The following is a 13,665-nucleotide window of genomic DNA, read 5'->3' as shown; positions in this document are numbered from 1 at the left end:
AACTTCAATTGTCTTCTTTTTCTTTTTCTTTTTCTTTTTTTTTTTCCATGTACGGCTTTTTAAATTATTTCTTTTTTCATTTTTTAAATTTATTTTCTTTTGCTTTTTGGTGGCAGCATTGGACATGCAGAGATTTGAAAGCGAAATAAGAGACTTAGGACTTAGCTCACTTATCCTTCATTTTCTATTCTTTAATCTAAAAAGATAAAGTCAACTTTTTCTTGATTAAATCCCTCGTAATCAAATTGCATTCGAAAAGTCAACCTGAACATAACTTAATAATAATAATAAGTAAGAAAAATCATTAAGCACAAATTCCAACTTCAATTATATATAAATAAAATCCTTTCATAACGAAGTAAGACACAGAGCAAAACCCTAAAATTAAAGTTATGTCCTTTCAAATGGAAAAACAGAGTGTATTTATATATATATATATATATATATATATAATATATATATATATTATTATATTTCAACTCAACCAATATCTAGGGTGAAAATTCGAACATCGAACCTTTTGGTAGGAGTATATGTTTTGGTTGGTCATTACATATCTAATTCTCACATCGAGTTAAAAGAAATCATATTTAATAAAAAAAAAAAGTTACTTTGGAGAAAAAAGGTTATTAGATGGAGATTAATGAGTAGAGGAATTGAGATAAAATTAGATTTGAAATTTATGCTAATTTGATGTGTCGTTAATCACAATGATTATGAATTAAAGTCTCTTCCAAAATGAACATAGCTCAACCGCTGATATAAAGAACATATTATCAATTTTAAAATTAGAAGTTCGATTTTCTAGTTATGTAGTGTAAGAAAAAGATTTGAAGCCTCTGGAGAATTCTTTTGAGGGCAAAATAAAGAAAGGAAAAAAAAAGTAGGAGTTTGTTCTTGAATTTCTTTGTTTTTGAATTGGATGCGAATCCAAAAAAAATAAAGGGATATTTTTCATATGGATAAATCCAAATACTTTCTACAGCTCAATAGATGCCTCCAAGATAGGTACAGCACCAAAATCCTTCCCTCTATATATTTATTTGCTATTTTAATCGTTCTATTTTGATGTAAGTTTAATTTTAGTTATCGTATTTTTAAATCTTTTATTTTGATTATTATATATTCAATAAATCTTAAATTTAATTTTTATCATAACTTTTTTTAAATAATACTAATAATTTTCATGAAAAAAAATATATGAATATGTTTTTAAAATTTATAGTAAAAATGTTATACCTAATAAAAAGTTAAAAAAATCAATAATAAATTAGTATAGTAGGGACAAGATTTAATATTGGATACCTTTTTTAGCCTATGTATTTAGTGATTTTCTTTAAAAATAAAAATAAAAACAAAATGTCTATATATTGTTCAATTGACTTGTAAAGAAGGGGGAAAAAAAAAGAAAAATAAAACAATGTTCCGTTAATAATTAAATTGGATTCTTTTATTTTATTTTATTTTTTTATTTTCCCGCTCAATGGGTGTGGATGTTTAATTTGGCAAATCCAAATCCTAACCTAGGAAGGGAATTGCCAAATCTAATAAAGCTGGATTTCATTCCAAAGAATATATATATTAAAAAAAGAACAAAATTTTGACCTCACTTAATAAAATAATAATAATCAAACACACTTTTTAATATATTAAACTTATTAAATACAAAATTGAAAATTTGAAGACATATCAATTATTTTTGAACTTCAAATACCTATTAATACAAAAATTGATAGTCATGACTTATTAAATGCTTTCTAAGGACCAAATAGATATATATTTGAAAATTCAAAGACTAAACTAATAATTTAACCTTTAACATGAGCATAACTCAACTGATATAATATATTTACTCTCGACAAAAAAGTCAGATATTCAAATATCCCACCTTACAAATTATTGAACTCAAACAAACAAAAAACTTGTAATTTAACCTTTGTTATACTAGATATGTTAGACTAAGAGAAAATAAATCTCTTTCTACCAAAGCAAGCACAGCTCACTTGACGTGTATTATGTGTTAGTAAGACTGAGAGAAAAGAAAATTCATTTTGGCTAAAACAAGCATAGTTCAATTGGCATGTAATACGATAAGACTAAGAGAAAAAAATCTCTTTCAACCAAAACGAGCATAACTCAATGACATATAGTATGTATTAGTAAGACTAAGAGAAGAAAATCTCTTTCAACCAAAGTGAGAACAGCTTAACTACCATGTAGTATGTGTTGGTAAAACTAAGAAAAAAGAAAATGTCTTTTGGTCAAAGTGAGGCCCACTCAACTGACATGTAGTATGTGTTAGTAAGACAAGAGAAAAAAGAATCTATTTCAACTAAAGTGAGTATAATTCAACTAACATCTAATGCGTGCTAGTAAGACTAAAAGAAAAGAAAAGATCTTTCAACTACAACGACCATAGCTCAATTAACATCTAGTATGCGTTAATAAGACTAAGAGAAATCTCTTTAAGACAAAACGAGCATAGCTTAATGGACGTTGATAGCTCTCGGAAAGATTTCTCTTTCCTTAATTTTCTTTGCTCCTTATGTTTAAAATGATTAAATATATATTTTTATAGGAATTTGAGCAAATCATGCATTTCGGTGTACATGCCGCTCAGGGTTGATTTGAAGCTACCAAAAGTGAAATCGAGCACTCGGAGCTTCAAATGAAAAAATTACGAAAATGCTCCTGGATGGAGCGCAGGGCTGCCCTTGATTAGGTTCAAAGAAACTTGGTTAATTAGGTTTGAGCTTTTCGATTAATTATCCATACAATAGAAACCTAGAGGCTTAATGCAAATGTAAATCGATTCTTCATGACCACTCGAGATTCTGTAGGATTGGTTGTAGAGCTCCACTTAAGGTTTTAATTATTAATCAAGTCGCTTGCATGGTTCAGTTTTAGCTAGTTGTCCATTGTAGAGGCTAGTTAGGTCGGGTCAAACAAGTTGTTATGCAAAACATGATCAATTATGAGTTTAATCAAAATAATCCAATGATAGGAAATTGTGTAGGAACTCAATTTATTCCCAAGGCTAGAATTTCTAATCTAACCATTTTATCTTTATTTTCTTGCATTTTATTTTTTACACCTTATTTCTTATCCACACAAACCCCCCATATTTACGGCTATAACTATAAAATTAACTTTAACGAAATAAATATCGCTCCTTCCTGTGGATTGATCCGGACTTACCACTATTGTTTCGTCTTTGTAGTAATTGATGTAGGATCGGTATTATAACTTTTTTTTTTTATTTTTAGTTTTTTGGGAGTGACATTAAAAAGGCTAGATCATATATCTAGTATGTGTCAGTGACCAAGAAATTTGTAATTCGAACCTCCTCGTTCCTATTTTGCTAAAAAAAAAAAAACTCTCATATCGACTATATATATATATATATATATATTAATGAATAAAGAGAGAGAATAAACCGAATTGGACGGTGAAAAGATTGGAGAAAAAGGAAATGTGATCTGATTGTAAAAGGAATTTAGAAGTACTGGAGAGTTTTGTATATGGAAACCGTACAAAGGACACGTCTCTGTTTTTTTTTTCTTCTTCACATATTTATGCAAAGATTCGAAGCTGTTTGCTCTTTCATTTTTCAATATCCCAACTTTATACTATAACCCTTCAAAAGAGTGGCTTGGAAGTTTCCAGCTCTTTCAAATATCTCTCCTTCTTAAATTCCAACATTCTCTATATCTCTCTCCTCACAAAATCCTATATAAATAACCCCATTTCCCCCCTTCATTCCTCACTTCATTCCCAACCCATTTACTTCATAATTCCTTCTTTGCTTTCTTAGCATTCAGTTCTAAGCTCTCAAACTAATATCAATGGAGACTGTGAACAAGTTGGTTTCTGATAGGCCAGTGGTGGTTTTCAGTAAGAACAGTTGTTGTATGAGCCATTCTATCAAGACACTCTTGTGTGATTTTGGAGTTAACCCCACAGTGTACGAGCTCGATGAGCTTCCGAGAGGGAAAGAGATAGAGCAAGCTCTCCTCCGCATTGGTTGCAACCCTGCGGTGCCTGCCGTGTTCATTGGTGGGGAACTGGTCGGTGGCGCTAATGAAGTCATGAGCCTTCATCTTAAGCGGAACTTGATCCCCATGCTTAGGAAGGCTGGTGCTTTATGGGTTTAAACCTTCTTGCCCTCTCTAACTTGATCAACTCAATGTAACTTTGACATAGCCAAGGTTTACTACGTATAGGCAGAAATGGCACAGAGAGTTTACTTAAAAAGTCTTTATGTAAGTCCTTTTTTGGTGACTTCAATGTAATGTAATGTAATATTTTGGTTTACCTAGTAATAAAAATTTTATAAGTATAAAAACTAGGCTAATTCTTCCATCTGCAAAGTGATATATTACAATTGACAAACTTAGTTTGAAATCCATTAATAATGCAAAACTGAGTATTTAAGTCAGATGATACATAGATGAATATACAGGCTTCTAGCTTAATACAATCAATGATCTTGTGTACATAAGTTACAAGAAAGACTGCTCTTCATTTGTCACTTCATCAGGTAAAATAAATACATACAGATTATAGCATTCACAGTTAAACGCGACGATGGACAGAAATGGATGCTTCGTAGTCATGGAATTATAGCTACTCAATTGGAATGCTTCTTCGTCTATGATTTTGGCAACTTTCTTCTGCTCGATTTTGACAATGTAAAACTGTATGAGCAATTGTGAGAGATTTTCGTGAATGGTTGTGACTGTGTTGCAGTTCTTTCTAATGCAATTCTGAAAATAACAGTTCAAAATGCCGCTTCCAAGCCAGGTACGTAATTTGCAGTTCTAACTCCAAATATTTCACATTCGCACGTGTACGAGTTACTATTTACTCTTGAAAGAAAACAACGGAGAGTCATTATCTGAATTGTTACTTGCAAAAGTAAACATCGTGTATCGAATTGTTACTCATAAGAGTTCGGCTTCTTCTTGGTCTCCATCAGCATCATCGACCTCATTGTCTTCATCATCTTCAGGTGCATCAGGATCCACTCCCTGCAATAGCATTTCAATGAGCTGTTCCTGTTCTAATTCCCTCTTCCCACTAAAGGAAAAATCATATTCGGTGCCTTTCCTAGGACTAGACCATGCTTGAATGAAGTAAAGTAATGTTCAACTTCTTGCTTTGAAGAAAAGTAGAAAGCATTTAGGAGTTATAAATATTCTGAAAATTTAAAGCTTAAAAGCAAACCTTCATTTGTTTTTCTAAGCGCTCTAGACCTCTCTTGGCAGCTTCGTTCTGGGGATTCATCCTATACATGATTAATAAACCAAATAAATACATGCCATATGAAAAAAAGGCAATTGTCAGTAAATACCACTCCAAAAGCAAGAAAGCTGAGGATAAAATACACAAGAAAAACTAATAAAATTAGAAACGGATTTAAGGTAATAATGTTAGGTTGAGCTTGCAGCAGCTAGACTGTTTCAATAAAGAAACATAACATCTTCACGGCAAACTAAGTCGAATATTTTCAACGCAAGAGATCGTAAGTACTTGTTGCTGTCCATTGGGTTCTGGAGGAACTCCTTTTGGATACACAAGCATTATATAGAGAGAATTGAGCATGTGAAAGGAAATCTATTTGAGATACATAAAATCATGAGCCATGATGGCACCTAATGTTTCAGAGGACCTAGAAATACAACAATTGTGCAAAAACCATTGGAAAACTGATGCTTTGTAATTCTTGGTGGTGGGGTAGTGGAGTGGAGGATGGCCTCCAATGGTGATGGCGTAACAACAAGGGATGTATGGATTCTCAAGAAGAGAGGAGACGAGGTGGTCCCCCCGGAGCGCCTGGAACCCACAAGTGAACAGAAAGTTGGATCTCGCCCAAATCGTTCCATTTATCCTCCTGAGAAGAAGTTAGGTTTCAAACTCCGATTCAAACAGGAGAAGTATGCCATACTAATGTCCCTCGGATGATCCACATCTGAAGGACGCGCCGATGAGCACATAAGTGTGCAAGGGGAGAGGGAATGTGATAGTATAATGTTTAGTTAGCGAATCGGCCCAACTAGGGTTGAGAGAGCAATGTTCAGTGAGGTTGTTAGTGGTACATAACTGCGACTGTGCATAAGCTGGATAGCTTCGGTTAATTTTGGGGTGGGGGGTATATGCTTTTCCACTCTTAGAACAAGAGAAACGACAGAAAGCATTGTACATAAGGTTTCACCTTAATGCAGCTTGATAGTGAGATAAAGCCTCTTGCAGCATATTTGTGGCGGCAAATACTTGAGCTAGTTTTACGTGAAGAGAATCATCAGCCCAGTCCTTAAGGTACCTCTCCAGTAAGGATACAGCATCCCCATTTCGACCTTCAATCACATGGAGCTCTGCCAAAGCTAATGCCGCTCCAAGGTAACCAGGTTCCAGCCTAAGGGCTGACTCATAAAACTTCTTGGCCTATTAAAAATTCCATGTCAGATCCAAATATGAAAAATATTTGCTAATGGCAGTCTCCAAGCCTGAACTACTACAGAAGAAATGTTTAAACCATGTACCTTCTCTCTACCACCTGAGTTACTAGCATGTACATCTCCAACTAATTTTAGAGCCTTTGCAGATTGAGGCATTGCTTTCATTGCCTCCCGGGCAGCATACAATGCCTCTTTCATTTTAGACAGAGCCAGATAAGAGTGGACCAAGCCTGCAGCCAAAAGTGAATTCACAACCATTTGAAAGTTAAGCATCTTAGAAAACGAAATACATTTTCAGTTGGATTGCATTCACAAATGCAAAATATGAATAACAAACTGAATGTAAAATTGGGAGCTATATGATAAAATGTATAATATTTTCCCCTTAAAAGCTGCACCTTGATATGAGCGAATATCAGGTCTCAATTCTTGAGCATTCCTGAAAGCACTAACAGCTGCTTCTGGCTGCTTCATTGCTAATAGCAGGTTTCCCTGAAAGTAGAAACTCGAAAATTGAGATGTTTGATATTGTGGTGGGCATTCTATTCAGGCCTCTTTGCATAAGTATATTTAATAAATACCTTCATGATGAAACCTGTTATATGCCTTTCATCAATTCGGATGCTCTGATTATTAGCAGTATGAATGTTAGTAAATATAGAAAATAAAACAAATCCCAAAGCTCTATTATCATAACAAACCTTTTCAGCATAAGCCAAGGCTCCCCTCTCATCTTTCGTTTCCCACAATACAGACAAAGCCACAAAAACTTCTGGTCTTGTAGGATCAATATTTAACAAGTCATGGACTAACTTGTTTAGCATTGAATAATCAGACTTTATCTTCAGAAGCATTGCATATTCATCCATATATGTTACAATATATGGATCAATTGATCGTGCCTATAATAACATTAAATTAAATGTCATCGGGAAATAAAAACAGTTGATCATTATCATCATTATGCTGACATTTCACCGTTACCTTCTCAAAATTCATGATGGCCTCATCTTTTTTTCCTATGATGGCTTCAACCTAGACACATAGTTGTTAGCATGTCTGTCAGGTGGATAGGTCGAAAAAGTTTCTTTTTTATTTACCGTCTATATAACATTCCATATTGCCAAATAAAATATGACGCACCAATAGATGAAAAGATATATGTTAAATTACAATGCAGTCCATAAACTTTGAGGCTTGTATCCTTTGGTACATGAATCTTGATATTTTTAAAATTCAAAAATCTACGAGACACAAAATTGAAAGTTCCGAGTCCCATTAACATAAAATTCAAATTTGTTAGGAATGTATTAGATACAAAATTGATATTTTAGGGACCTATTAGACACATTTAAAAGTTCATGACTAAATAAATAGACAACCCTCAAAGTTTGGGGACTGAACTGGTACTTTAACCAAAGATATATAACAACTAAGGCTTGAAATGTTCAGAAGGCCTCAGAACATTCAATAAGTGAACAAGAAATCTTTTTGCAAAAATGTATATATTGTCACGAAGGGGCACCATAGAGCAAAACAGAATATGAGAAAAATGAAAGAGAACACACACGTAAAGGTGATGTAATGCCCACTGCCAAAACAATTATGGATATTTCTCTCCCTTAGCTGCAAGTAACATAAGCTAGCTCCACTTCAATATAGAGAGAAGTAAGAAACTCCATCCAACTTCAACATTACGTTTCAGAATGAACCCCGAATATGCTTGAGGGGAAAGGGTTGCCCAAGATCGAACATCAATAATCTTAGATTTGTTACCACAAGAACCCACCTTTGCAATTTCAAGTAACAGGTGAATATTATTGGGAAAACGTTGCAACAAATCCAAAAACAGCTCCAAACCACCTTCAAAAGTTTTAAAACAAAGTAATAATAAATTAATATAGAGAGAAACGAGAAAGCCAAGATATCTGAGTTTCTCATATGAACCACTTTGTATAACATTTGCATATGAGGATGGATAGTATCAAGTGCTTACGGGATAAAGTGATATAAATCATGCTTAGCTTTGATAGTAAAAACGGGAAGCCGGTATTATTTTACCTTTGTAATCATTTGAAGCAATGCAGCACTGGCCCTCAACATAGCGCTGTTAAAAAGAACAAATTAGCACTTTTTTTTTTTAATTTTAAGAAAGCACAATAAAGTGATTCTGAACTTGCCCATGATCTACTGCAGATTGCACAATTTATTTGTATTTGCAAAATAGAGCAAACACAAATATTTGGCAGACGAATATTTCAACAACCAATTTCTGATTTGGATTGCGTGTGATCAAATACAGGCAGTATTTTATCCATTACATTTTTTCAAAAAGAATGGTAAAATACAAGCATGGAATACACCAGGATTTGAGTTCAGAAGCATGTTATATCAATTAATGTGAACTCAAATTAACCTATTCTCGTCTGGCTAACAAGGTAGTAATAATTGAACTTTTCATTCTTATATTTGTTTAATGGAAGTTCTTCCAAACTCACATGCACGCACAGCTTAAAAGTCTACTAAGATCAAAGCTAGCTACTTGATTTAGCCAACACGAGCACATCTCAGTAGTAAAGGTATCTACCCTATCTCTTGAGTTCAGAGATTTAAATCCTCACACCCCAATGTGTAACTCAAAAAACAAATAAACAGGAAAAGCTATCTAATTAAGCAAATAAGAAAGGGCTTCTTCATTTCACAATTAAAGCCAATGGTAAAGAATGAACAGTGGAAGATAGTTAGTTGCTTTATCTCTTCTAACACTTACTGGCAGCCAGCGATTTGAGTCGAAGTGATCAAAAGGAGTTTTGCCACTTCTGTTTGTTGTCTGAAATAAAATTCAAAAGAAACCAAAAGAGGAAGATTGTAAAATGATGTTAAATTTTCTATACACAAAAATTATGATAAAACAAAACCAGCATCAATGCAAATGGTCTTCATGCTACATGCATAAACTGAAGTCGTCATTTCAATATCTGTACTAGATTAATCATGGGAATTTCATCAACATTGCAAGTAAATATTTTGGAGACAGCATAAGAATCTTTGTGGATACTTTTATCGAAGGTGCTGGATTCACACAAGTTCAATGAATATGGTAATAGGGTAAGGGTTTAAAGAAAGAAAGACAATCAGAGACTCAAAACCAAGAGACTGGACTGCCAGGTTTTGACACCTCGTTAAACCTATCTTAAGCATAGTGGTCGGCAGCTTCTGAAACCTAACTGTAGAACTCATCATTCGTCAACTCTGACATGCTAATAAATTATGGAACTATCATATGACACTGAAAAACTTGCAGTACTGCAATTTTGAACAAAGATATAACTACAAAATTAAGAACTACGTATTCCTACATTCAGTTAGTTCTTTCTATCAATATATTTGTAAACAAACCTGAGGAAACAACGAAATGATATCTTTGGCAGCAGCGCCAAGTTCTGCTAAAGCTATAATAGCTTCAAACACATAAGGGCAATGTCTGTTTAAAAAGAAAAAAGAAAAAAGAAAAAAAGCAAGTATTAGAGCGTGATTCTGAATTGTTTTAATGGGAGGGAGAAAGTATCATAATTTTTTAGTTGACAAACACATAATAAGTAAGCTGAATAGATAACAGTCAGTGAAGTTGTTATGTCAGCGGTCACAAATATGGTTGTCAATGGTGCAGGATCCATGAATAAGAAGAAAAAAAATGGACTTCTATTATTTAGAAAATCCACCACCAATATAGTTGATTTACAAAAGGTATGAATGGAAAACCAAGTACCTATATACATATGAGCAAAGGACAATGCAATTGCTTTCGTGACTAACCTTAAGCACTCCTTGTAATATGCAATAGCGGCGCGGTTATGTCTGGCATATCTATAAAGCTTTCCCAACAAAAGATTCATTTGCAAATTTCTTGCTTTACTTGGAATTCCCTCCATCTGCAAGGTAAAACTGACAGAAGTCTTAACATCAAGTAGAATGTGTGTGCGATAAAGAGAGATAGAGAGAGAGACCTCTACAAGAGCAGCTCTGTTGTCACTTAATGCGCAATAACACGACGCAATTTTAAACTTCACCTGCCGTAGAAACGACATCAAGGCATAATATGAATTATAAAGGGAAAAGAAATCACCTCAAAGACAATTTATCTAAGAACACTTTGAACAAAAAAAAAAAAAGAAGAAGAAGAAGAAGAAGAAGAAGCTGATGAAGGGAAAATAAACAAAACATACATAATAAGTGAATAAAAGAATTGAGCCATGTATTAGGAAACAATTTCAGTCTACCTCATTTTCATTAATGGCCGATACGTTAAAAGAGTTTGGAGAAGAGGACCTGTTTGACTGCAAAGAACTTCTAGTAGTAGTTGAATTTTGTTTAGGAATAATCCTATAGTATTGCAAGGCTTGCTTGTAAGTATGCTGCCAAGTTATACAACAAAGTTAAAAGAACAAAAACAAAAAAAAATAAACACCCCTAAAAGATATTAAAGATGATTTATATAAAACTAATCCTGAATCAAGCAGCATCTAATCAACTCAGAGACTTACAATTGCTCTCCGATACTCCCTTTCTCGAAATAATGCATCCCCAAGAAGCACCTAGCAAAGAAGAAACAGAGTCAAAAAGGGTCCAACTATGAGATGGATTAGAGTGTAGAAATTTATTTCAAAAAACAATGCGATTAAAGATGAAATACTGAAAAGAGTAGAATTGAAAGTAAATGAATTCAGAACCACAAACCAAGCTCTCAGACTTGAGGTGAGGACTGGATTCTGCATTAGCAGCAGGCGATGAAACAAGAAAGCAACCCTGAACAAGATAAGAAAAATCACCAAAACAGATTGAGTCCGATCTCCAATTTCGAATATGGAGAAGGTGAATTTGCTTGTTTGTGTAATGAAGTGAGTTAATTGAACTGAAGAGAAAGCGACAGAAAACGAAAGTTTACCAGCATTTGAGCTGAACTGTAGAGTCCCTGGTCAAGAAGTGTCGAGATTTGATCCTTTGGAACCTCCATTTTTGTTCAGCTGTTCTTAGTTCGTAAGACAACACGCAAAATTTGAACCAAATTTTGCTGTCACTGAAACCTCAACAGAACCCGCTCTCTCCTGCCTCTCTCGCTGGTGGGGAAGAGCGAATCTAGACTGGGCCGCAATTATTATTTAAACGAGACCCAAACACTTGGCCCAACAGTTGAACGGAGGCCCAAATACTGGGCCATAATCTGTTATACCTACTGCTTTGGGCCCATAACCTCCTGTTTGAAAGTAAGCCCAAAAACCTGGCCCAATAGTCGTATCTGAACTGGGCCATAAATTACATTCGAAAGTAGGCCAGAAGATCTGACCCAGTAATCAGTTGGGCCAGATGCGCCAGAGCTGATGCTATAAATTGACCTACTTTATGAGCAATATTTTACAAATATGTTAAATTTTAATTATATTCTATAATTAAATTTGCGTATTCTTTTAAACAATTTTAACCTTGTAATACACTTTCTCTTCTATTAAATGTTTGTAGTATTTTGTAATTAAAATATTAATTCAAAACATTTTCAGTAATAATTATTTTGTGATATTTTAAAAAATAATTAATTCTATTGTATGTCACCATTAATTGTATATCTTCAATTTATGATTATTTATTTTATTCATCAACGAAAATGGTATATATCTTAATTTCAGGAAAATTTTTGTATCATTTTATAATAAACTCTCTCTCGTATTAATCTTTTTTATATTATTTTACAATTAACGTATTTAAATTATTTAAACCGTAGAATTTGGTAACTTCAACTCCATTAACAATCACGTTTGAATCCAATATACCAAGGTAAGACAGCATCGAAAGTAGTCAGATACCTAGGATTCTATTTAGTATTTATTAAGCTTGGTTTATATTAAGTACAATATCTTTCATCATTCCCTTGATTTATTTTGCTTTCAAATGATATTTCTTTTCAATTAGTTACGAATTTGCCACAATTTTTTTTTATTTTTTTTTTTTTACATGTTTAGGACTTTGAATTACAATTCATAACCCCCAATTTTTGTAGATGTATTTAATGCATAGTTATTGTTACAAATATTCGTTTCCTTTTTATGTTTCATTTCTTATGTATTTATATAATATTTATTTCAAATAAATACGAGGATTATTCAAAATGTGTTTAAAACTATTAAAACTTGCATAATTTCATTTTCGTCTCGTATCTATTAAAAAATATATTTCACATATTTTATCATATATACACACCTATTTATTTGAAATTTAAGATGTGTATTTAGTTATTTTTGTTGGATTTTATGTCCTAAAACTCGTAGTTTGTAAAATGATAAACATTTTCTATAATCAATAGACTTATTATTGATTTCATAAATTGTATGAAAGTCTAAATCCAATAAATTAAGACCAGACTATTCTATGAGTACTTGAACTTTATGTGGAGACATAAGAGTGGATCAAGGTTCGAGTAAATAGTCAAAATGATCTATGGTACATCTGGTAACACCATTGGATGCGACCTATTTTGTAGTTGTTACAGAGAGTTGTAAAGTACTACATACGATGTGATCATAATTTATACATGTTATGATATGAGGAGTAGGGCGTCCTATGCAATGAGTTTGCATAAGATCTGACCAAGAAATAAGTCACTCTTACTCTATAACGCTGTTTATTGTATAAGACTGATATTTCATCTAGATGACCTAGGTAACTCGATCTTGATCCTAAGCTAACTATGAACTCCTATTTATTCGGGATTACCCTTAGATTTGCATGGGTAAGGGTTAGTTCAACAGCGTCGGCTCAATAAAACTCTCATTTTAGGGGTAAGACCTAATAGATAGCTGGGAACATAGGGTGCAAGATGAAGTTCACACCTACCCGATTTAAGGATAGGAGAAAGGTTGTTCTCTCAAGTACTGAATTCAAGTCTTGAACAAGGGGTCTCACCCTCTCACTGGGCTGAGAGAGTTTGGTTTAGTGATTGGATTACAAACCAATTGTTCATTAGAGGATCAGTAGGAACTTGAGGAATAAGACGTAATCTCGGGGGTAAAACAGATATTTAACCCAACCGTTATTACGAACAACCAGTGAAGGATCGACTTGCTGATTATGGTTAAATCATGTGGGCATAATATATCTACAGTGAGAGGACTGCAACTATGAGCTTCAGTGGAGTAACCCATTAGTTAACGAATGG

The 13,665-nt window shown here is 33.4% G+C and overlaps 2 protein-coding genes across 2 annotated transcripts; one reads left to right on the top strand and one right to left on the bottom strand.

Moving 5' to 3' along the window:
• Window positions 1-3,752: 3,752 nt before the first annotated feature.
• LOC120067786 (monothiol glutaredoxin-S2-like) lies at window positions 3,753-4,345 on the top strand. The gene has a single exon (XM_039019370.2). It carries the CDS (start codon window positions 3,846-3,848, stop codon window positions 4,152-4,154), a length of 309 nt encoding a protein of 102 aa, XP_038875298.1. The 5' UTR covers window positions 3,753-3,845; the 3' UTR covers window positions 4,155-4,345.
• Window positions 3,766-11,590, bottom strand: APC7 (tetratricopeptide repeat (TPR)-containing protein). Its single transcript, XM_039019369.2, has 18 exons — window positions 11,404-11,590; window positions 11,196-11,264; window positions 11,003-11,053; window positions 10,739-10,873; window positions 10,466-10,528; window positions 10,275-10,390; window positions 9,858-9,942; window positions 9,229-9,288; window positions 8,520-8,565; window positions 8,248-8,321; window positions 7,443-7,493; window positions 7,160-7,360; window positions 7,040-7,084; window positions 6,857-6,950; window positions 6,543-6,688; window positions 6,215-6,444; window positions 5,227-5,287; window positions 3,766-5,030 (listed from the first exon to the last, which is right to left on the bottom strand). Exons 1-18 carry the CDS (start codon window positions 11,470-11,472, stop codon window positions 4,944-4,946), a joined length of 1,683 nt encoding a protein of 560 aa, XP_038875297.1. The 5' UTR covers window positions 11,473-11,590; the 3' UTR covers window positions 3,766-4,943.
• Between the last annotated feature and the right edge of the window lie 2,075 nt (window positions 11,591-13,665).

Source organism: Benincasa hispida, chromosome 12 (genome assembly GCF_027475165.1).
Source record: "Benincasa hispida cultivar pf3 chromosome 12, pf3_genome.v1.1, whole genome shotgun sequence".
Lineage (NCBI taxonomy): Eukaryota > Viridiplantae > Streptophyta > Magnoliopsida > Cucurbitales > Cucurbitaceae > Benincasa > Benincasa hispida.
The sequence above is the reverse complement of the archived record's forward strand: the minus strand, read 5'-3'. Positions and strand labels throughout refer to the sequence as shown.

Excerpts from the sequence above, each read along its gene's own strand:
- LOC120067786 (XM_039019370.2), top strand. The coding sequence starts at position 3,846 with ATGGAGACTGTGAACAAGTTGGTTTCTGATAGGCCAGTGGTGGTTTTC.
- APC7 (XM_039019369.2), bottom strand. The coding sequence starts at position 11,472 with ATGGAGGTTCCAAAGGATCAAATCTCGACACTTCTTGACCAGGGACTC. Across the intron at positions 7,494-8,247 it reads TGTTACTTGAAATTGCAAAG|GTTGAAGCCATCATAGGAAA; the intron begins GTGGGTTCTTGT and ends CTATGTGTCTAG. Across the intron at positions 5,031-5,226 it reads GCTTAGAAAAACAAATGAAG|GGAGTGGATCCTGATGCACC; the intron begins GTTTGCTTTTAA and ends ATGCTATTGCAG.